At 41.7% G+C, this 24724-nt stretch overlaps 2 protein-coding genes across 8 annotated transcripts in view; one reads left to right on the top strand and one right to left on the bottom strand.

Moving 5' to 3' along the window:
- Positions 1–24724, top strand: part of LOC120956542 (protein PRRC1-like) — a 261026-nt gene that overhangs the window by 3098 nt on the left and 233204 nt on the right. The window contains exon 5 of one of the 3 annotated variants that reach the window (XR_007452751.1): positions 8298–9150. Coding sequence is in view for 1 of the 3 variants with exons in the window: in XM_049610427.1 (XP_049466384.1) it covers positions 8298–8513 (216 nt within the window). In the remaining 2 variants the exon portion in view is untranslated. Of the gene's footprint in view, positions 1–8297; positions 9321–24724 lie in introns of those variants that run through there. The other 2 variants (XR_007452750.1, XM_049610427.1) reach the window with 2 other exon arrangements.
- LOC120956543 (zwei Ig domain protein zig-8-like) overlaps positions 11349–24724 on the bottom strand; it is a 170777-nt gene continuing 157401 nt past the window's right edge. For 4 of the 5 annotated variants that reach the window (XM_049610430.1, XM_049610431.1, XM_049610429.1 and 1 more), the window contains exons 3-9: positions 22544–22612; positions 14271–14608; positions 13910–14026; positions 13418–13511; positions 13094–13221; positions 11671–11950; positions 11352–11577 (exon numbers count right to left, since the gene is read on the bottom strand). In XM_049610430.1, the coding sequence (XP_049466387.1) occupies positions 11444–11577; positions 11671–11950; positions 13094–13221; positions 13418–13511; positions 13910–14026; positions 14271–14608; positions 22544–22610 (1158 nt within the window). In that variant the 5' untranslated portion in view covers positions 22611–22612 and the 3' untranslated portion in view covers positions 11352–11443. Of the gene's footprint in view, positions 11578–11670; positions 11951–13093; positions 13222–13417; positions 13512–13909; positions 14027–14270; positions 14609–22543; positions 22613–24724 lie in introns of all 5 variants that reach the window. The other variant, XM_049610432.1, reaches the window with a different exon arrangement.

Genomic DNA, 24724 nt, shown 5'->3' with positions numbered 1-24724 from the left:
AATTACATATTTCTGATAAGCGAAAATCATGGCAAATTCTCTTTCATCGTACGAAATAAAGCTTACCACATTGAAAATCTTTAAATCCTCTCCCCAAAACTCATCCCTTCACTATGCGGTCACGTGCAATATTTCGCATCGCTGCAGCTGCAGAGTCACGCAAACACCACTAAATCTACACCCCATCTAAACAATGTGGTGTGCAACAGGATAGACAAAGGAGGTTTAGTCCAACTCCGTGTGGATGCAGCTACCACTGCATGATTTATTACATCGAGCTGAAGCTAAAGAATGTGCCAAAAATTAGGGTTAAAAGCATTACAGTTGCGTCCATGTGCGTGTACTTTTCCTTCCGCTGTTCAAGTATCAGGCTGGCAGCAGTGGTGTCGCTCGGATTATTGCAAACTTCCGGCTAACTCATTACCATGAGTTTCGTAGCCTTGCCAAACGCCCGTTTTCGTGTTGGAGGAAAACGGTCTTGGCAAATAAAAAATAACAAACTGCCACTTGGGAGAGTATGCGTGTGTATGTGTGTAAGTGGTGTGCCGCCAACGTGGTTGCCTATTAAAATAATGTATGTCCCTGGCTGGTTTAATGGTGCCATTCGCTCAGGCCCAGGCAGACGCAAGGTCACCGAGGCGTTAAAATGCTTCGTTAGGCAGAGTGAGCGTGTCTGTATGCGTCTGTGTGCATGGAAAGTTGTTCCCCGGCAAGACAAAGTGCAGCCAAACAGGGCACGCTTCGATGGTGTTTGTTTGGCACTGCGATGGTTTCGGAAAGCTGTTAGTTAGTACCATTTGCTCGCCGTGTTGCATACATTCTGGCGCTAAAGCTCGCAAAAGCGTAGGTTTTATACGAGATGAATTATTAATAGTGGTGCGCGTGTCTGTGCTGCATCGCTTTATTAAGAGAACAAAGTTGTATGTGTGTTGTCCACAATCTCTCAAAAAGCTCTTCCCATTGCAGGTATTCAAATTGGCTGTGACGGTCTATGCCGTATGCGCTTTTGCTTCTTCGGCGATAAAATTACCAAGAACTACTAATACCACCGCCGCAACTGCTCTTTTGTGCAACGAGTAAAAGTTGCACCAGGTGACTCAGCATGATATCGCGTAGCGGAACACGGTTACGCTGCGACACTCCGCACGGAGTGCAGTCAATTTCAACCGGTGTGTCTGAGTAACTTGGTCCGTCGTCATCGTCGTCGTGCGCAGGAAAGTTTTCCCATTTTACACCGTGTGTACTCTATCTAATTCCAATCAATTACATGCACCAGAGACCTTGCACCGGGGACGTCTTGTTTCGGGTGGTTTTTGCGCCAGACACGTGCGCACGTTTCGTCTCGGTCGTTTTCTTGATGCAATGTCCCTTAGCTCCCTACACCCAACCACAGTGAGATGCTCATCGTAATTGGGTGCACAAACGACACGTTTGCAATGTTGTCCGTTCTCTTTTTTATTTGGTTGTGACAGGAAATGGCAAGATTAGGTCTAGATGGAAACCCCCTTTGCGGACAGTGATGATGTGCAGAACGAGGGGGAAAACGTTTTGCACGCTGGTAAGTCATCCGTTTTCGCTCTTTTTGGGTGCAATCGATGAACGGTGAACGTGTGTAGTACTCCTTCATTGAATGAAGTTCTTCCAAAACGTGTACATTTTAGACCAAAAAGAGAGGAATACATACAAGCAGTCTCATCAACGGATCACACTGGGTTAAAAGTTTGTCCTGCAAAGAGAGTATTTTTTGTCACTTTTATTTTCCATCCACAGCCTGTCCTAACGCCGGGTGGACGTTGACGAAAATTTAAAAGTGCTCCATCAGGCGACGGTCATTCTGTTTGGTCCTCGTTCTCGGGTCGTGTTGAAAGTTTTCGCTAAATTGGTTAAAGTTGAAGTGGAGTTGGCTGGTCATTTGACCGCGCTGCCTTTGTGTGCCGTTTGATGCTGTACTTTAACGCACAGAGTTTGAAGTGTTGTTGCTGATGTTATGCCAGTTGGACAATGGATACTTTACTCGGGGAAATAGGACACTAATTTTGCAGTTCGAAGACCGAAGCTAGGTTTTTTGTATGACGTTTTACGTGGAGCAATTGAATCATTCTACAAAGTTTTGTATAATTTATATAAACTTTAACAGTATCGTTACTGTTAACTGGGTCAAGTTTGAAGTTTGTCAAGGATTTGAAAGTTTGGGAATTGGACGATCGTCTTCGACGATTACTTAAATACGATACAGCATCGAACTTGTAAAATCTTGATCATCATCAGTTTCTGATGATGTCCACAGCGAAGATAACACTACACTTTGAAGCATTGAACATTTCAGTTCCGAAGTCATCATCCCCACTGATAGGTCGTTTAACGGTCGTTAAATTAATGGCCTAAAAGTTTTCGATCATTGCTGATTGTGTGTAATTGTTGTCGTTAGAATCAGTCTCGCTTGTTTTGTAAGGGAAGGGAAGGTATGTAAATGTCCATCCACAAATGACATTTAGAGCTGGTAAGCGATTGTAGGATAATCATTACCACAGCAGCTGTTGGTGACTGAGTTGAGTATGCAAATGCATGTTGGAAGATTTGAAACCATTCGTAGGTTGGTTTGATAATGATTCTGCGGACATTCCTGTGCTGAGAGATTGCAGAAGAACCTAAATTCAAGGGACAGACAATAGACAATGTCTAATGATAGTTGCCTCTCAAATGTCTGGTTGTTGCAAGTGGTTAAGTAACGAGTAAAAACATTTTTCATGTTTGGATTTCCTGCTCCTTCTTTCTACTCTTCCTGCTTGCACCGATTTTGAAACTATTATTCCCCAATAATCCTTTGTCGATAGAACCGTACGAGATGTTTGCTGAAAAGAGGCCAAAGGCCATGATGTGTTCGTTCCAGATATGGTAGCCGTTGTTGATGGAACGAATCGACCGATGAAGGCTTTATGTAGGCATCGTTTCATGGAGGTCTATTTTACAATGTACACATCGGACCTAAGGTGAGTGAGATTTGGGATCATCGGTTTATTGAACGTTCGATTTAGATCCTTTTTCCACGGGACACGGGAAGGGATGGGTTCTGTTGCGAAATCACTGTACCATCACCTGACCCTTCTGATACAAGCTAGTAACAAATTGTGCAAGCATTACGTATTATCTGTCCGATAGGGGATGTTCCTGTTCGTAGCATCAAAATCATGTTTGTGAATAGTTGATTACAATTTGATGACGACGTGTCTCTGATAACGAGACTCGGGTACGTTCAGCTGCCCCAATGGAGTACACCTTCACCCACACCGAACTCGGGTTGTATTTCAAATCTGCCCAGCTTGCACCGTTGCGAGACACTTACAACTTGCCGTAACAACTCCGTCCTCTGGTATTGAATATCGATCCGCTGGGGAGTTTCGGGTTCGATTTTAATTGATTGTTCCCACAAGCGGCATTCGAGCACGCGGACGCTCACGCTACTCTGGTTTAATTAGTTTTCGGTTCCGTGTGATTGGGTCGGAAAAGACGATGCACGGTCACAGACTAATTTCGGATGCTCTTTGAACGTTTACGAGCGTTATTGTACGCGCAAGGACGAATTCCCAAGAACCTTTTGGAGTTTCTTGGAGTTGCGGCTCTCGCTGCCGGATGTTATTTTCACTTGATTGGGTCACAATATTATGAAGGTGTTACCTTTTTGCAGAGACATCTTTCTAGCTATATTGTGGGAAGGGTTCGGCTGGTCGATTCTGGCGCAACGATAAAATGCATCAAAGCGGAAAACAGGAAAGGGTATTCTAGGGTAAAATGGTATCTTGAACCATAAGCCTAAGCATAGATGGAGCGTGAAATTTGCTCTATAAGGAGATGATGAAATGTCGTGTAAATGGAGCTACAATTTATTAAAAGCATTGTGATGTTGTTGTTGTGACGGCTCTATTCTGTGAAATATCTTCTGGGGTTCTTCGGTACTTTTTCGGTTGATTTTTCGCATTTTCCTCCACTTTTCTTACTCACAGATGATGAAGAAAGAAGGGAAAATTTTACCCGTTTTATCGCAAATTGATCTAGGGTTATGTTGTCTTGTGTGCTTAACGTGTCATAGAAGGGTCAAAAGCATGGAGCTTCCTACTTAAAACACGACATAGGCACCTTACAGTATGCAATCCTTCGACAAACAAAAATTATTAAGCAAAATATACACTTTAAATGCAAAACTAAACATGATTGCATACTGCCAGGCGATGCGTCTTTCGTTGCAGTCGCAAAGCCTAAAAGTATGCAATCATGCTTAGCACATTATTTATGCAGCAAATTACACTGGAACGAGACTGAGCGACAAAAGATTAAAATGATTACATTACTTAAATGATTGAGCTTGTTTCACTTTTCCCAGAATTTCTAATCTGTTTCTATCCTAACCACTCTCCTGCTTATTATTCCCCAGTGGAAAAATCTTTCCGCACGGCTACCGTTTGATATTTGCCGGCTGAAAATGCTTGTTTTAATTAGTGAACAGGAGCAAGAAGCAGGAGGCAAAATATCAAATCATCCTGCTAAAGGACATTCGGTATACTGACCTTTATCGTTCAATTTCACTGTGCCTCGTTCGATGAAATGGGATGATTTTAATTGAATTTTATTGTATCTCTGCTACGTATTGATTTTGTGTGGTTTCGTTTTGGAATCGCTTACGTCCCTCCAAACGGAGAAGGAAGGCCTGGGTGTTCCTCGAACGTAATGAGATTATGCGTTTTTGTAATGATTGTCATTTGGTTAAATCCCTAGAGTGGAGAGAGACACACATACAGAGAAAGTGCGACAACGAGTGTCTGCAAAGTTGTGTATCCGCATCTTTAATCTGTACGGAATGCAGTAATTCATTCACCGGCGGAAGTTTTCAGTTGGACAAACTTCCGCTCCTCTATACAGTCCTAACTTAACCTGCTTGTGTCCTTCCAGTTTAATTTCCATCCTTAAGTTCGTGACTAATCTTCTACGGAAAGTGCTGCTATCCCTTGTCCGGAGATTGGCTGCATTAGTGTTCGAGTTAGCTTTTGGTGCCATGTTTAAACCGCGTTCGGTGTTGCACAAGATGATACCCTGAAGGCTTCTCTCATCCCACTCTCGAAAAAGGATTAACCGAGAGCAAACGGTCAAGGATGTTTGGCCAGGGATTTGTGCACGCTTCCGGGTGGATGTTTGCGCCCGGTGTGGTTGCAGCTGCTTAGCTCCCGGGAAATAATGCAGAAACTGGGAACGACTGCACCGAACCCGATTATGCCGAATTCGGTTCACGGTTTCATCGTTTGCAAATCGCACAAAAATTAAAAGCAACCAGCAATGCGATAACTAAAAAGATGAAAAACGGCGCTCGTTTTGTGGTATTTGCGTACCATCCATATCAATTGGCTATCTTTTGGTTAGAATGACCGTTTGCTCGATGTGGTTAGTAGTGATGGGTAAATACAATTTTTTTCCGGAGTCGGATTTATCCGACTCCGGCACCCCTCGGAGTCGGACTCGGAGTTGCTCCGAACTGTTTAGCGGGGGGGCGGGGGGGGGGGGTGCGTACGGGAAAACCCTCGGACTCATCGACTCCGAGTCCGGATCACTCCGGATTACTCTGGATCACTCCGGATTACTCCGGATCACTCCGGATCACTCCGGATCACTCCGGATCCGGAATGACTGTCCATTATCGTTTAGACAATTCTTGATGAGTTCATGGACTTTCAAGTCGTACATCTAATATATACGAAAACTGATCCGGACTGACCCGGAGTGATCCGGACTGATCCAGAGTAATCCGGAGTGATCCGGAGTAATCCGGAGTGATCCGGAGTAATCCGGAGTGATCCGGAGTAATCCGGAGTGATCCGGAGTAATCCGGAGTGATCCGGAGTAATCCGGAGTGATCCGGAGTAATCCGGAGTGATCCGGAGTAATCCGGAGTGATCCGGAGTAATCCGGAGTGATTCGGAGTAATCCGGAGTGATCCGGAGTAATCCGGAGTGATCCGGAGTAATCCGGAGTGATCCGGAGTAATCCGGAGTGATCCGGAGTAATCCGGAGTGATCCGGAGTAATCCGGAGTGATCCAGAGTAATCCGGAGTGATCCGGAGTAATCCGGAGTGATCCGGAGTAATCCGGAGTGATCCGGAGTAATCCGGAGTGATCCGGAGTAATCCGGAGTGATCCGGAGTAATCCGGAGTGATCCGGAGTAATCCGGAGTGATCCGGAGTAATCCGGAGTGATCCAGAGTAATCCGGAGTGATCCGGAGTAATCCGGAATGATCCGGAGTAATCCGGAGTGATCCGGAGTAATCCGGAGTGATCCGGAGTAATCCGGAGTGATCCGGACTGATCCGGACTGATCCGAAGTCGAATACAGTTATGATCCGGAGCCGGAGTCATATTTTGCGTACCGGAGTCGGAGTTGATCCATGACTCCGCTCCGGATTTCCCATCACTAGTGGTTAGATGCCTTTCGGTGGTTTTCATCAGCAAATAGACGGGAGATAGAGTGCAAATGAGTTGTTGCAACGGCAGGAGGTCCAGTTGATGATTAGCCCTAGGAAAATGGTCCCAGAACCGAGCGCTTGGACAGTAAAACACTGGCTCGGATGAAGGGTGATCACTCGTTTGGGAAGAGAGTTTACCATCGGGGATGGACCAGCCTGACACAAACATATGAGTGCCTAAATTGGATTATAAAATATTTTTCACATGGGGGGGGGGGGGGTTTTAACTTGGTCGTTGTAGAGAGCAATGGGATGGAATGACGTACTAATATTCTGTTCCATTTGGTCACGTTTTGTGCGCTGCAGCTAACATCACCTGCAGTTTTGTGAATTTAATTCAACATCACCCGCTCGAACGTTACTGCACAGACACACAAATTGAAAGTTATCGAACACAATCTACCTTCACCGAGGCATCCATTCGAATGAAGGAGAAGCCAGTCGTTGGTTGACTGGTGCTGTTTGACCGGATGTCGAAAATCGCCCAGGCAGTACCTGAAAGCGTTACAAGCGCCAGTACGAGCGGATGTAGTTTTTCTTCCATTCTTCCATCACGTTGCAGCCTTTTCGATTTGCCACCGTTGTGACTAGTCACATCCAATGCTTGTCCTGGACGACGAAGGGTGGTTGTTCCGGTTATGGGGGAAAGCCGAAACTAACGTTTGAGCTGAATTGTTCTCTCGTTTACTTCCGATTGTTTGCAGTAGTTTGTAGTGTGTATGGATGTAAAAACATGCCCGATCCTTTGCTGATTGTTTTGGGAAAGGTCAATAAAACAATTCGCTTAAAATTGAAACGAAGTGAATGAGAGATTTTGAAAATATTGCTTTTTTAGACAATTTCGGTGGGTAATTGAATTTTGAAATAAAGTAAGAGAAATTGATCAAAAATAACTTACGATTCTAAATCAAGTTTGAGATTAAAGTATAATACTAAATGATTTGGTTCGATTGAGCGTCGAAAAACGCTTCAAAGTGTTTTCCTATTTATCATATTGAATACAGCTTGATAACCCATTTTACAGTCGATTGAACGATCGATCAATATGATTTTAAATGTTTTCCATCAAACTTCACGTGTCGATCGTTGCTCCAGTACCTGTCCCTCCGTTGAAGCAAAGCGGACTCATTTAACGCTTCATTTCCATTCTGTTTGATCCACCGGTCTGTCCGGATGTTCTATCAAAACAGCAATGGCACGGAGTTTACGTGTTACTTTGTGAGCAGCCGTTAAACAAACTGCCAATTAAATTGATTGACCGATTGATGTTGTTCGTTCGTGAGGCGTGCTTCCGCGTTGTTTCCGGTCCGATTGTATGTTTGTTTAATATAAATCACACAAAAAGAGACAATCATGATGATTTGATTGGATCAACAAACGTTCATGCATGCGCAAAATCATGCATTAAATGGGATGTGGTGTTCCGGGTAATGTAAAACGGAATGGAATGGCTAGCTGTACGTGATTCAGAGGAATTAAGCAAAAAATCTGCTAAAAATGTATCAAGAGCTTAAATTCATGATCTATTCCTATTTGTGAACAGTAGTAAAAAGTTACACTTATCAATTTTCCACCTCGATTAGCTACCCTTGCCAAAGGATCCTTACTAATGCATCGATAGCATCCCGCCGTAAATCATCGGTTTTTAAAGCCCCAAAAAACCGGAAAGAAAAGGTCATTCATTTCTACATCCATTTCGCTGCTCATTGAGCTGTGTGCTCCCCCATATTTGTGTTTTCCCCTCAAAAACCATTTAACTTTCATGCTATTTTCTACTTCATTCCTCACAGACCTCACACACCGAATGGCACCGTTCGTACACGTCCGTGTCTCGCTCGGATATGATACTGACCGCGGCCAAAACGATAGCGACACTATACAAGCATGCCGTGCTCGACTACGAACTTACCGTGACGTCTCAGGTGGATTCGGAAGTAGGAGCAGCGACCGGACCATCCACTACCGGCGGCGATGGCGGGGACAGTACATCCCAACCAACGGAATAAGAATTAATGTTCACCATCATTAGGGCTTGTCACTGTAATCACTACTGAGCTGGTGCTGCCCTCTGCGGATCTGTGAGCTGCAGTTGGATGGATAAATGAATGGAGAGTAGATAGTGTGTGGAAGCTTGGCGTGACGATCGTAGTCCAAGATATTGTAAAAGAAGGGATTTTGTGAAGGTTGAAGTGGTGACGAGCTGCACGGTCGTTCCACACAAGATGATTGTGGAAAAGGTCAGCATTTCGAGGAGCTTTGGAGTGTTGCTCTTCACCTTCGTTTACAGACCCATATCGAGAAAGACAGAGACAGAGCATAATGGTAAAAGTATCGACCAACAATCCCATTGGGAGTGAACAACAGCAAGAAAGGAGTGAAAAAGCACATATAAGTTTTAATGTTCGTTTGGGTGGCGCCCGTTACGTGACGGTGTAGAATAAGATAATCCTTTTTTTTATTGTTTTGATCCTCCTTCCGAGACACCGAGATTCCCTTTTGCCCGAGATGCGAATGGGAAAATCGGCATGATTTTCAATTTATTGATTCAACCCATGAGATTTAACCGGCCGACCCGGATCACAGAAGAATCGCCCGGGATTGCCTGCTGAACAGGATCGCGTGAATCTCGTACGCTCGAAAGATGTGTGAGAGAGAGGGAGAGAGAGAGATAATTTCTTGAAGGTGTCGAGCGTGCGTTTATCAACATTATACGACCATAGTTTATTATATAGCACTCGTTGAAACTGTAAGCCTATTATCGTAATAATCACCAGTAATAAAACGCAAACTGTAAGCAGCCATTCTTAACAAAATGGAACGAAATGGAACGAAACTGGCCCCAAGGAGATGCCGCTGTTTGTCTTAATTCGCTTTTTATATGTCCGGCTGCAGTGTCGCCCTGGTGTCGGAGTGTTCTGAGTCACAAATTAACGAAGCGGACGGTAGAAAAATCTGCATTTCTTGTTCAACATTCATCGCTGTGGTGTTCTCGTTTTGCTCGACAGAACTGTTGAAGGTGGGTCGAATATTTGCACGGTGTCAACGTTTTCCGAAAATCTCATTCTTTCTCAACCTGGCCTGTCTGTCTGTTTGGTCTGAATGTTAAGCTCGTAAAGCATGGAGACTCGAACGAGGTTAGTTGCAACCGGTACCAAACTTTGGAATGGAAATTAAATTATAAATTCTATGTTGGCAGATTTGAAAACAAATCGTTGGGCGGCTAATGCCTGAACACTAGCATTTGTGGTTTTGAGAGGAAAATACTTAGCTTAGTTGAATTCTAGGATGGACCGTGTACAGCAGGTGTAAATTAGCACTGTTTATTGAATTTACCCTAACTCGGCGTATATGGTGCAGCCTGTGCATTCATATTCATTTTTGCAATTGGTTTCAACGTAATTTAATCATTTGGAGCTATCCGAAAAGTGGTTCGATTATTAGTTCCGTGCCCAGCTACTTACAAACCGTACAATAATTACAGAAAGTGTGCAAACAGACATCATCAAATCGATGCAATTGTTACTATTTCTTCGATTTCTTCGATGCAATACTTTCCATTCTGCAAACATGCACTCAAATTGAAAGTGTGATTAAATGAAACACGAAACCACACACACAAATGAGAAAATTTAAACAGTCCCATCCTGCTTTTGCTACGCTCGTTCGATTTAATTGCATTTTTATTAATTCTCTCTTTGACTCCCTCATCGTGCCAATGCTACAAACAGGCATATGAACGCATATCGTTTACGGAAATAATTATCCCCATTTGTTTGTGTTTGCCTTACTGTGTCTGGTTAATGTGTGAAAGGTGCACATTAAAAAATGCTCTTTTTAAAGTACAACCAAATCAGACAACTGGCACGGATGTGGTTTTGCATCCTTTACAGGTGCGTCTGTTTTTTTGGTTGTGCGTCTGGTTGAGGGGTATTCATTCAACATTAACACACAAGTTGACTATAAAAAGAGGAAAACCGACCACAGCTTTCCCTCTGTTTTGTATTGCTGTTTGTTAACAACTATAACCTTCAAACAGGCGCAAATGAAAACGTAATTCCCACCGGAATGCATTTTTATAAAGCACAAAAGAAGCATCATTTCGGTTTGCTTTAGCCAACCCTACCAAAGCATATCCTTACAACCAACAACACATAATGCAATTTGTGCTATATTATCAGCCATTTTTCATTCTATTCGCATAATGAAAGTAAAGCCCTTTTCAACACAATGAAAGCTAAGCTACACACAAACGATGGTATTACGCCCACAAAGCATTACAACTACCGCTTGTTGGTGGTAAATTAATGTTTTTAATAGTTTTCTGATTTATCGCCCATTTGCCACGCTTCTCATTCGCTCATTTCTTTTACATTCTGGTTGATAATCCGATTAAGCAGAATAGTGCGGTAAGCGCCAAACGGTAGTAAAAAAAATACTCTGAATTCATTCCGGCTAACGGCAATGAGGGGTTTCATCGAGCAGGATAGGAAGTAAAGAGACATGTAATAATATCCATAATAATATCCATACAGTTGATTAAGCGTCTTTTCATTTGCAGAACAGAGGAGAAAGCTACGTTGGATGTAGTAGAAAAATTGACGAAAAGGTACGGGAAAATCTCTCTGAAAAGAAAATCATTTGAAGGGGAAATGGGCACAGTTTTGTAATTAAACTTTTATCTTAGGATCATGGGGGGAACATTCGAATACACTTGATTTTTGCAGCTTATGGTCAACTTGTTCACTTACCTTAAGCTCAAATATGGTCTTTTGTTGTGATATGTAAATTATTAAAATACAATTGATTTTACTTCGAAATTATTTTATTACACCGCCTTGGATGCACAAGAGTTTTAACAAAGCTCTCTTCACCTATTATCCCTTCCTGTCTTGTCTTGTTGGATCAGGGATGAGCTCTACGATGAATTTCTTCACCGTCACCACCGACAGTTGTTGGTCCACGCGTGGATTTTCAGGAGAAATGCTGTCGATGCAATACTCGGCACCATTAAGTTCAGCGGCAAACTCCACTGGCTGGGCGGCAATGCAAACCGCTTGAGCGGGGAGCCCACTGTGAAAAGGAACGATTAAAAATATACCTTTATATATATATACCTTTTACATATTTAATACATTACACAAACATCCTAAAAAAAACACTCACACAATGGTAGCCCTGACAAATACTGTCTGAAATGTTTCCAGTATCGGGCGAACAATGTCGTATTTGTCATTGCCCTGGACGCGGTTAGCGAGTAGGGCGGTCGAACGGTACCATTCAGGATGTGCACGTTGATCGTGGAAGGATCGGCATTCGATGGGGAGCAGACGTACTTCCCGCTGTCGGTGGTACGGGCGCGCTGTATTAGCAGGTACGATGTCGTTAATTCACCCTTCTCCGTTATGACCGACACACCGCCCCGGGGTGAATCGTAGTTGATCTCCTGCAAAAATAAAAATAAAGTGTGAAGTGGAAAAAGAGGAAAAATCACTCGAAATGGAATAAATAGAACATGCTCTCAAACCAAGAAAAAAGCTCACAATCAATTGACATTGACACTCTTCATTAGATCTATTCATTTTTATTGATTTTTAAGAACGAAGCAGTGAAAGCTGTGAGCGATTTGCTTTTAAGCGCAGTTTCAACGGGAACGTGACCGACCGGCAATTTTCATTTTGAATGCATTTAGGGGAACACATCGTCAAAGCAAGCAAGATCATATTCCATGATAATCTATTTGCACCGAAGTATGTATTCACGCTTTTTGATTTGGCCTTGGCGAAGTATTGAGGACTTGAAATACTTTTCTTTTTAATTATCAGTCCGTTTTTAAATTATGCTATTAATTCTGAATGTATAAGGAGAACGAGGGGTGCTAAAGGATGGTTCCAAAAGGCTCAGAGATAACTTTAAGCATGAAGATACAATCGAAACGTCCTTAAACAGTGATTGGAGGTTTTTAGATTAGTGTCAGTGATTAGCATTTAGATATAAGTAAATGTTTTGTTTTGTTTCAGTTATAAACAAGTGTGAAATAAACATTTCATCGGGTCAAATCAAGTGAATGTTTCATTTCTTAGTAATTACAAATGATTCAAGAACAGGTTTGTTTTTCAAATATAATAAACTTTATCATCGTTCCCTCAATTGGTTTAAATTGTTTGCTTTCGATGAATAAGAAAAGGCATAATAATAACTCAATTTTATAGACAATAACATTATTTCCACAGCAAATTACAATGCTTATCGTTTTGAGCGTAATGTTTTATTTTTCAGAATGTACTTTATTGAATACAACCAAAAAACTGAATGTTATATTGGCTGTCATCGACAACTCTATTCATCAAAAAAGAGAGCTCAACCATTGTTAGATTTATTATTTACCCTGCCTATTAAATGTTTTAGTTAGGGCATAAAACACATCACATCTCTTAAAATATGTCTAAACACAACCCCCTTCCTATCGAGACATCAAAATGGATTACGTTTCCACCCTAAGCTTTCGGACATGTTCTCACATTCATCCAAGCCATAATACATATCTTCCGCAACTCCAGACACACAAACACACCTCTTCTCCGCTTACCTGATTGTTGTGGGTCCAAAAGATGGTTGAAGGAGGCTCGGGCGAGTTCCGCACTATGCAGGTTAAATTTACAGTTGAGCCCGTGTTGATGTACAGATCCGGCACACCAACGATCGTGGTGATTGGCTCTGTAGATGATGATGGAGTTATAGGAAACGTGGAAAGAAGAAAACAAGTGTCTGTTAAAATGGAAATAAACCTATACCCCAGAAAAACGAAACACTCAAAGGTCTTTCAGAGAGAGAGAGTGAACGAGCAATACGTATCCTAAACGGGTATTAAAGCAGTATCAGCCCCGTGCATTTAGTCCGTCTGGACACTTACCTACGACGGCGAGGAACATTGAGTGCCCGACCGGTGGCGTAGTGGAGATCTGGCACTCGTACACGCCCGTGTCCCGCTTCTGGGGGTATCTAATCTGAAAGAACAACGAACCAACGGGTATTAGCTGCCAGTGGGAGATAGACAGACGCAAAAGAGGTGGAAAAATAGAGTGGACAAAAAAGAGAGTTCAACACTCCACGGACGGAATCTCCTGAGAGCTTGCGTGTTCGTGCGTGTGCACATGGATCTACTGCCAACGCCCACCAGCACATGATCGATGGCCCGAATAGGCCATATAGAGTGTCAATAGAGGGAGAGTGGGTTCATTTTTTATCATTTCATATAGTTTGCTGACTCATCGTTTGTGCTTTTCCCCAAGCTCTCAAAAGGCTCATCGGGAAGGAGGGACAGAGAGATAGAGGTTGAACTAAATAAAAACAAAAACACTCATCGTGTGACGCAATGGAGCAACAGAGGAATAAGGGGGCTTACTTGTAGCGACCAGTCGTCTGTCTGGGGATTATGTACAGCCTGGAAACGTTGGTCAGACGTATAGGTGAATCTACCTACGGTTAACAGATGAATGTCACGATGCCGCACCCAGGACACCTGCAGAGGACGAACGATCCGCACAGGGGGAAGTTGCACGTTGTGTTGTGATATATGAACAGGTGTAGCACACACACAGAGGACAAAGAGAAACAAATAAAAACACATGGTTAGAATTTATCCGAACGGAAGCAACTCGAGCCCGAAAGCAAAAAAGGACACAAAAACGGGCAAAACGCGTTCTTTTGGGTAGGAAAAAACAAGTACAGAAGCAATACACAGCACCATTGAAATTGAAATTTACCGTTTTGTTGCCGATGTTCTTCACCCGGCAGTTGAGATAGGCCGTCTTCCCGACCAGCGCTGTAATGTTCTTCGAGGCGGACAAATCAAAGTGTGGCCCACGGTCGAGCGGCGTCCGGAGCAGATTACTCTCGTCCGAGTCGTAAATTTCGTTCTCACTCGTCTCCGCATGCTGATGGTGATGCTGCTGGTGCTGATGAAAGCCAAGGTGCAGATTGCCAAGGTACGGCGGTGTCCGGTTGCGTATCGGAGGACGCGTTACCGGTGAACTGCTGCGATCATCACTCAGCTCCAGAAGGAACTGTTCCTCCGAAAACGTTTGCAGTGACTTTGTAATTCCTTCCGAGTTGGTGTTGTGGGATGGGAGTTTTCAATCGATGACCACAGATCCGGTGGCAATGGGAGAAAGTAGAGAAAAGATACAAACTAGAGGTGGCAGTTGGAAGCTGTCGAACACAGGAAATCGAAACGTCAGAAGGTCGGGATGATAAATGAAAAACACTGTTTCCTTCACGATTTTGGGATGATTATAATTGAAATTTGTAAACTTTGTTGTTTTCATTAATAAAGTTTTTACCCACTTTCTTATGAAGGAAGACATATTACAGATTTGCAGAGAGCTTCAAGTGTCAAAAGCTCACTAGAAATTGAAGTAAATTCAAGTATTGAAGGAAAATTATAATTTTGAAATAACATATACCATGGAAGCTCAATATTATAGTAAAAAAACATTTACAAATGAATCAAATTGTAAAATGTTATAACAAGCTTTATCTATTCAGACTTAATAATTTTCATCTAAGCAGGAGTTCAGATTATTTGTTTTTCAAGTAAAAACAAAACGGTTACAATCATTTAGCTTTGATGTAATTTATTATTGGGATTTCACTTTCTATTAAACGTTTATATTGACAAATAATAAAAGCACTTATTATTCCTTATTAAATTTATTTTTTTATTTAAAGGCTAAATATAACTACAATATCAATAATTGCTAGAATGACCATTATCTGAAACAATCACAACCATCATCTTCAGTGAGACAACTCATCGTACCCATACGAACTTCATGGACTTCCAGTAGGTTGAAGTTACCTCAAGCAAACAAGCTTAAATATACATAATCTACGCTACAGTATCTCTCTCTTCATAAGATCGACTGTGACTGTCTTGCCCTTGAAGGATAATATCAATGTTCTAAGCTCACCAAAAGCAAGAAAGTCACTTCAATTGACCATGACGGTCAAAGGAAAAGCCTTTCTGTTCCCTTGGATTGAGCTGCATCCAGCCACTGTGAAGCTTTGGGTTCATCGCCCTGGAGCGTAAATTAATTTATCGTTGTTATCAATCTTGCTCTCACACTCGTAGCCGTTGCGGTTTAATGCGGCTCTATCGCTTTTAGCACGCTTAGCTTCTTTGGGCACACAAATACAGCAAAAAAGCAAACACCAGCAAAGCCAATCAAAAGTGACAGCTCTGCTAGGCAGGTGTGAGATGTTATCACATGTATCTTTAATAAATCAACTGTCGCCACATAGTCTTTCGTTGAGGTTGGCGATTGTGATGTGATTGCGTTGAAGTGCAACTGGATGCCGTTGGTAGAGGAGGGCTGATTTGTGTGAATGTTTGAATATTTAACGAAACGCTGTTGGCAGTCGTGTAGATGAGCTTTTGTAGACGTTTGATTTACAATCACAGTTCTTGGGAAACTGCAACGATGGCATTGGTACGATTGGTTCATTCCGAACATCAAACGGAATTATACTTAAAGTTACTGCAAAACAGATTCCAATGATTAAGTGGGTAAAGTTTTAATTGAATTTCTGTAGATTTGCGGTTGTTGTAGAAAAAGAGACATCAAAGTCATAATTCAGGAAAATCAGTGTGATATGCCACACCGTTTAAGCCCTCAGGAGAAAAGAGCTGATAAGATGCTTGAAAGAATACATCACCATTATCAAGTAAAACATTGAAATTCATCTCAATTAAACTGATTACCAAAGGCCTGAGGGCGTTTTGTTTTTACCTTGTAACAAACTCGTTCCGTCTATTTCATAATCCCAGCCCATTACGTTAATTCCGATGGACTGCCACAATTATCTGAATTTGGTTGTTAATTGTGTGAACGCTAAATGAACTCCAAATTGAATCCTTCCTGCAGGGCACCTGCAATGCTCCTAACGGTATTATCCCCACCTGAGCTAGTGAGGAAGGGCTCGGTTGGAGCGCCATCGGAACGCCAAACTTTCCAAATTGATTGGTAACGATTATAAGCGTATAATTAAGCCCTTTTTGCCTGTGATTTGGCAGCGCGATTGTGTTGTGGGGGATACAAACGCTCACACAGGCACACAGACATATTTTCCTATCGATTATCAATTCCGGAAATAGCCGATTCCCATCTGGTTTTGTGAAATCGGTCCGAAACGAAAAACAGTCAATCCTACTATCGCCACTCGATGCTGCTGAAGGGTGCAGAGCGCATGGTAGTGAGGATTGTTGATCTTAAATCTGGCACACCTCCCCAGTGGATACGCAGCTGGTACACATAGAGACTGGAAGCTTCGCAGGACGGCAACTGAGCAACGTGATTGGAATCTGTCAAGGGAACGCACACAGTTAATTAACGGAAAACACTCTCATCGCAAGGCACGTCAGGAGAACGGGAGTGACGGAGTATCATGCAGCTGTGACACATAGAAATCGATTGTTGGGTGGATTTATTTATGCGGTTTGTGTGATGATTATGGTTAAAGGGAAAACAGAACAAGTCGTATATTGGGGTGGATCGATGTTTGCGAAATGCGACGTGCGGCTATTCTCAGTAGGTAACATACATTTAAATGGAATTCAGACTCAACTGCAGGGTTGATGAAATTTTTGGGTTTTTTAATTGAAACTAATGAAAGGTTACACGATTAAACAAGAGCTGCGGTTGGAATTCCGACATAGTATCAGAGGTCGTTATCATTTTCTTGCCATTCAAATGCAGACATAAATAGTGAAAAATGCTTAGAATTATATGAGATTGCTATAAGTAATGAAATTTTAAAACAGATTGCTTACATTCAGGCTCATAACTCCGCCCGAATTACTGATTCGAATAAAAATAAAACACATCATTTAAGTTTGTCAGTTGGCTTTGAAAGCTGCTTTATCTTCTTGGTTAGCATTTTGGCGTGTTTACAGATTGCAAATGTGAAACAGATGTCGTACAGTTATGCCATTGTGCTGGCATGCACACCGAACCATTGTTCAACCAAAACGACCTAAACATGAGGTACAAAACCTTAGATTAATATTCATACATCTCCAGTTCCACAAAAAGGGTTCTCTCATACTGATTCTATTGTTGGGAAACTTTCCGGCAAATTCACGCGAAGCATCTTGCAATGCCGTGCATGCTTACGAGCCATTAAAAGCTACCCTCTACCTCTACTGAAACTGTTGAGCTTTATCATAAACATACCCTTCCTGCTACACTTGAACACGAACAAAGCAAATAACAGATAAAAGGATTACAATTGGGACTCCATAAAGTACTGTTTCGACCTTAACTAACCTCCTTCGAACCCGTAAAGGCCTGTTATTCTGGCTTTCCGTCCAAAGGGACTCCGGTTCCGGTTAGCGTGTCAGTATTCCATCTCCAGTGATCCTTTCTGCTTGGAGGTTTCATTCTTTTTTCCTTCCTAAGTTGACTTCCTACACTCGCTTAATCTTACCGCAATATTTCGAGCGTGGGTCCACCAAACCAAAAACCCACGGTGCACATACCCGCATTCGACTCCGGAAAGGTCTCTTCAAGGCGAAATATGTACGCACCAACCTTCCTAGAGCGAATCCGTTTTGCTGTATTAAAAGGGTCACAATTTCTTAGATTTTCTGACTGGTGCCGAGTTCATGAATATTCCTTGTGCCATTGTTGTCCTGGTGAGGGTTTTGTCTGTTCTCAAATACACCGAATTCGATATCTCTGCACAATGTTCGTTAAAAACAAGACAAATGGTTTCACGATCGAGTACCGCACCGAAAAAAAGGGATAAAGTAAGTAAGCTTCCTTTTGTGCTGTTTCTTATTTCCATCGGCAGTCTCGCTTATACAGCATCTCGTTCGCATGCATTAAATGCGCGTGTAATGTGTTTTATCTCATTAGTTCACAATTTGTAGGCTCTACTACAATGGGATTTATTCGCTAGCATGAACCCCGAGTTACTCTTTTTAATTTGATTGGAAAGGATGAGATACAACCATTTAGAATAATCTGTCCATAATTTCAACACATTCCAATGCTATTGCAGAAACTGCAAGAATAAACTACCTTATTCATTAAATAACACACAAGCATGCTCTCTTTTGGTTACTTTAAACATAGAAACAATATAACACGGAAATTAATCGAAACTTTTCATCTGTTCCATCATTGTATCCGACAACAATATCACACACCTCACGCACGTGTCCTTGAGAGCATGTTTGCGAAATATCAAATTTAACACAACCGTAAACACTTTACAAAAACGGCACAAAAATCGAAACGATGCAGAGAACAAAACAGAACCGCCCAACTCTTCACAGAATGCACAACGATCTCTTGTTCTCCCAAACGTGCTACCATGAAGTAAGTGAATGTTCGTGTGTCTGAGCTTTGCTTCCTGCTACAGGCATCAACTCTAGGCTTAAGCGGAAGGGAAATGAACCATTGTGATTTAAATTACATCATTTCGGATTGCTGCGTGTGTTCGACGATTGATATGATGGGCGTTCGCGAATGTGATGTGTGTCGTTGGAAAGCGAAACGCGTCAATCGACTGGTGCGAATTACTGTATCCTCCTGTCCTTCACTCCCTCTGTACACGAAAGGCTGTTGCCAAAACATGCAAATCCATTCCGGCACAAACGGCACCAGCCAGCCCGGGCTGTCGTTAAGCGTAAATGGCTATTAATAAATCATTCCGAGGCGTTTTGCACGGAATGATAACGTCTTTTTTGTTTTTGCTTGCTTGTGTGAGAATATTTGCCTGATCGTTTCACGCAGTCTTTTGGGTAATTTTAAGCTTTCGCTTTGCGTGTTTTTTGTCATCTTTTGCTTTTGCTGCCTGCGATGTGGATGTGGAACAAACAGAAATAAAATAATGCCCGAGCTCAGCGTAAAACCACCGTTCTGCTCGAGCGCTTCAAGACATTTGATGATGTTTTGACGTGTTTTCAATTTGTTTTTATGCTGCTTTTTTGCGTTCATTTCACTTCCTTCAAAACTTGGACACATTTAGTTAAATGAAAAAATGATTTCAGTTTGTGCGAAACGCAGATTACAGTGAGCGTTGAACAATCTTGTCCCGCTTTCTTGTGCATGAGAGTGGGCAGAAAAACGGAGCTTCAACACACACAAACAATCACTCAACACTCGTCCACGCTAACGGTTGGCAGTAAAAGCCTTACCGTGGTGCTGCTGTTATGTGTGTATGTTTGCGATCAAATTCAATTTTGACGCCAGGCAGGACGGATGGTAAACGCAAGCCTGTTATGGTGGCCGCCAGCACCGGCATGATGGGATTTCGCTGGCCGGTGCGGTATTCTGACAGCGGAAAACGCACGACAAGTGACCGATCGAGGATAGTAGAACAAGCGCAAGGGAGTTTTTGTGCGTTTTTCGTGCAAATAGCTTTTTGCTTTATGTACCAGAACGAGAATAAAAGGAAAATATGCTTTGGAATTTGTAAAAGATACATGGAAGCCATATGCTTGGAGGGAAAACTCTGAATCTAGTATTGGTGATTCTTCATGAAAGGGTATGTTTCTTCATTCCTGATCAATGATAATATTGTTCTCACAAGTTTCAAACTTTGATAAACAACCAAACCAGTTTTTAATGATTCGTCCATGGAACAAGCTTAATGGACATACATTTATAAATCTATTATCTCCAAAGAAATTTCATCCCACTTGACATACTAAGCTTTCACCAAATAATCGATACCGTACCGAGAAACCCAGTAATGCTGAAACAAACGACACTGTTCTATAACTTTTCTCCCGGCCAAATCTCAACGAGAATCAAGAAAAACGACATGACGGAAAGCGGACTGAGCCGTTCTTGTGCTAGATGCTCCTCCTAGAACATCAAAATCTGATTCCAACTATCGGGTGTTATCACTTCCTGTCAGTTCTGTTCATGCTAGTAGAAACAGGAAAAAAGCTCGGCCCTTCAATAAGATAGTCATTTACCATTCTAGCTCTCGGCATGGAGCTTCTGCTTGTGTGTTTAAGAGATTCATTTCCCAAACCCTTTCGAAGGCAAGAGAAGGTATGATTGATGTATGAAGAAGGGAAAATTGGTTCGTGGATTTTTGTTCCTCCACTGTTTTTAATGATCGATGGTTCGATATGTCTGGACGAAGAATCAATTTTATATTGCTTGCTTCGATTAAAAATTCAGTTGTGTTCAGTTCAAATATTTATTTTGCAGTTGAAAAACGACATTGGTAAACGAGTTTTAAAATTCTTTCGAGTCTTCGGGTTTTAAGAATCGGAATATGAATGCATAAACAGCCAGCAGCTACAGCAAATGCTACAATGGCGTTTCACAAAATGATAACTAACAATATAGCATTAAAACACATACGACAGTTCCTCACATTGAGTGACTCTGATGCAAAGCAAAAAACGGTCCTGCGAGATAAAAACGGAACTCAATTTGTATAATTATACTTCTTGTTATCTGCATATTACCTTCCAGCGATCCATGCATTCTGAGATTTTTCTCTCGGTCACTTTGGGTAATTATACTTGCAGACTTGGGAAATGAATAATTCCACAACACAAATAAAATGTATTCTAATCTCTCCAGACAACGGCTCACACCGGCACGCTAAGCAATGACCGTGGAAATGATGAAAAATCAACGCTTCTTGCAACACTTCAACTGATGAATAAAAGTCCCTAAAGGCGGGTTACTAAGCCAAATACGAATCATTGCAAACATACTCACATACAAACGCTCACAATATTACAGGTAACCTCACTTAAACAAAAGAGAAAGAACAAAAAAGGCTTAATTTTTTCAGCAGTTCAAACAGGAGAGGTTGGGTTTTCGGTGCCTTCCTCTACTTGGTTGACCTGGCCTGATGGTAGCGAGCAGATTACAGTATTGTTTCATGCCTCGTTTCAATGCTTTGCTTATGCAATGGATCATATCCTCCACGTTTGTTTGCCACTTTCCATTCGCCTTGATGATGCTTTCCGCGTCGTAAAGCGTGTACACGAGCAAACACAATGCTATTTCTGCGTGGTTTCAATTTAAATTGTACAAAGATATGCCAAAGATACGCTCCAAACGACTCCTTTGGCGGGTATATATGTGTTTGTCGTACATATTTTTTGTTTGCGTTTGCTTTATTGCAATAGCTCGAGGGAAAGCGAATGCACCATCAGCCCAGTGTTGTCCCGAAACAGTGCCGGGAGCCGGCCGGTGTACTGAAGGGCAATCAGAGCTAATAAATCAAAATGCGGCACATTCGGGTTGGGAAACATCGACTGTGCCATTCACGTGCTCTCTAAGGATGGGATGGTGAAAAAAACGGCTGGAGAGAACAAAATACAAAGCAGACTCTACTTAAGAGTTTTTTTTTGTTTCTTTGGTTTGTTGATTGAGATTTTAGAAATACTTGTGTATGTCTCATTGTACACGTATGATTGTGTAGCGAAGTATGCCAATATAATGATGACTCGTTATTGTACTGTAGTAAACCTTTACATGTATGATTCATCATACCTAATCGAAGGTTTTTGTTGAACAAATGACTTAAAGAAAAATAATAAAAAAACTGAGCATCTTGCAACTCATTGAGCTAACATGTAAGAGGCATTCAATAACTTCTCCTATCACAGAGGAGTAAAAAGGCTAAATTATAATATTTCCTGCACAAAATCGCTACAGTTGCCACCTAAACAACATACCACAAGTATAAGTAAGTATAAAATAATTCATAAACAAGGTTTAGAAGAGAATGAATTGCACCACACATAATTATCTAAATAGCTCAGAGTGCTTAAGCTAATGACAGAAACACAGATGTTGATGAACTAATTCTCATATACAATATTCTTTGTTCCCTGTTTTGAATGCATTTAAATATTTTTATAAATATTTGTTGCATATTTACCTACGAATTTATGTACTGAAATCTAACGTATAATATCCCCTTAATAAAAAGACTTTAAATTTCCAATAACTATAGTGTGAAGCTCATATGATACATTGTTTGTTTTACTTACCGTGGTTTAAATGTACGATGAAAAGGAAAATTATATTTATTCCATACTGAGAGCGCAGTGTGGCCATTACTGAAAAAAAGATAACGGACAATTTAGTTCGTTTGTTTGTTTTAAACAGCTTTTTTGCTTAATTGACCGATGAATGATTAATACCAAAACAATCCACAACACCAGCAAGCAACAATTCTGCAAATTGGATACGTTTAATAATAAAACAGAACAAACGACTAAGGCCAGCGCTTTTGTGAGAGTTCGTTCCACCTCTTTTCCCCTTAGCCATACCTTTCCCATAAGCAAACGTATGAAAATAGGTTGAATAACACTGAATGACAGCACATGTCTCCATCACCTCTGCAAAAACCTTTCCATCGAGGCGCAACATTTGAATGATTTATTGCATCAGCATATCCAACGGATGGCACGTTGAATACAACACCAAGCATCCTCTCTTCCTTGCAGTATACACATTTCGCTGATTGTGCAACTGGCTAATGTCACACGCACCTCGTGCAGCAGCGTGCAGCAGTCGTCCTCAGCAACTGTCAAGAGTGAAACAGCCACCAGGCGTCTCCATGTTTCGCGCGGGGAAATAGAATATCATGCATCATGCATACACGGGGTCGTACCGGTTGAACACCGTACCGTGGTGGGTTCTGGCAAAAAAACCAAACCAAACTAGGTGATCATTTATGGCGAGCGTACCTTGTGAACTCTACCTCACAGCGACCTACCGTTGCACCGTTGCCGGAAGCGATACCGTGATAGGCTATATTCAAATTTTCACATTTACCCGATGCGTCGGCTATCGCGATGCTAGGTACACTATGTTAGTGTAAAAGCAAGCTACCACGGTACATTTTTTTTTCAATCTACTGCTAGTTTAGGAGCTGTAGGTCATGTGGTGCATGCTAGGGGTCGTTCGGAAGATATCCACTAACTTTGGAGGCTTCGGCGGTTTGCGATCCGATGGAGCCTGTCGTTTTTCATCGAATTTTACATTCACTGCGGAAACTCATTAGTGGTTAAAGGTTGACCTACATCCTTCACTCACACTCTCCTGCTCATACAAACACGTTTGAACTCACGCTAAGGGCCACCATTTGGAACCACAAATTTTCCCATCGCAGCAGCACTCGCACATTTTACCAGGCCACGGTAGGTGCATCTCCCTACAGCAAATGGGAAAGATTTTTTCGTCGAACGTACTTTCAACCACTAATGTCAGTCATGCAGCCATAAAAGCATGAGAGCAATTAGGCCATCTTTCTCTATTTCAGGAAGACCCTTGATGCAATCGTGGGCGCTATTTAGAGAGGTCATTAATCGTCTTGATTTACCTCGCATGGTTTATAGAGTTTGTTATTTGAATTTCTAGTAGAATTGGAACTATGGACATTGGTACAGCAAATTGAAATATTACTAATTATGTTTTTGTTTTGTTCTATCGATTTAAAAATATTACTTTACCCTTTAAACGTCAACAGACATCCTTTCATGCTGGCTTTCATGCTAGCCAAAAAAAAATTGTAGCTAGTTATGTACAATAAAAAAGCACCAGAATCCTATCTATGCAATTCGAAATGCTTTCATTTTCAGAGATGAACTTATTTCATTTCTGATAAATAAAATCCTCCAAAATACTCAATTCAGTCTCATGCCAAAGACATGCATTTTGAAAAATTCTACAAAAAATGCTTTTACTCAGCCGCATTACCTTGAATAATTGATTTGAGCATGAGGACACGGTGACAAAGTGGCTGCAAATTGAATTGGGCCTTCTGTATGAGTTTACCAGTTTCAGTCACTCGTTCTTTCTTCTTGTTGCGGGTCATTGCAAGTAGTCTGCCAAACATATCAAGTCTCGTATACAGCGTAAGAGAGTTTGCTGACTTTGGTTTTGTTAGGATTTTGCTAAATTTTATTGGGGTGAATAACTATTCTCATGATCTTCTTTGAACATCGTTTTTGTTGCCCCACCTGCTGCTGTTTGACGTTATTCTTGAATTTGACTGGATTTATAGAAGCTGATAGATGAAAGAATCCTTTGATCTGCTCTTAAATATCGAAGCGAAGAAAAAAGGGGTACTACTACCGGTTCACTTGTTATTCTTCTACTTTCAGCACTCTAACGTGCACTGTTTTTGCTCGTTCGTTCGTATTTTTTGTTTGTTACTATCCCAT

The sequence above is a fragment of the Anopheles coluzzii genome, chromosome 3, assembly GCF_943734685.1.
Source record: "Anopheles coluzzii chromosome 3, AcolN3, whole genome shotgun sequence".
Taxonomy (NCBI): domain Eukaryota; kingdom Metazoa; phylum Arthropoda; class Insecta; order Diptera; family Culicidae; genus Anopheles; species Anopheles coluzzii.
The sequence above is the reverse complement of the archived record's forward strand: the minus strand, read 5'-3'. Positions and strand labels throughout refer to the sequence as shown.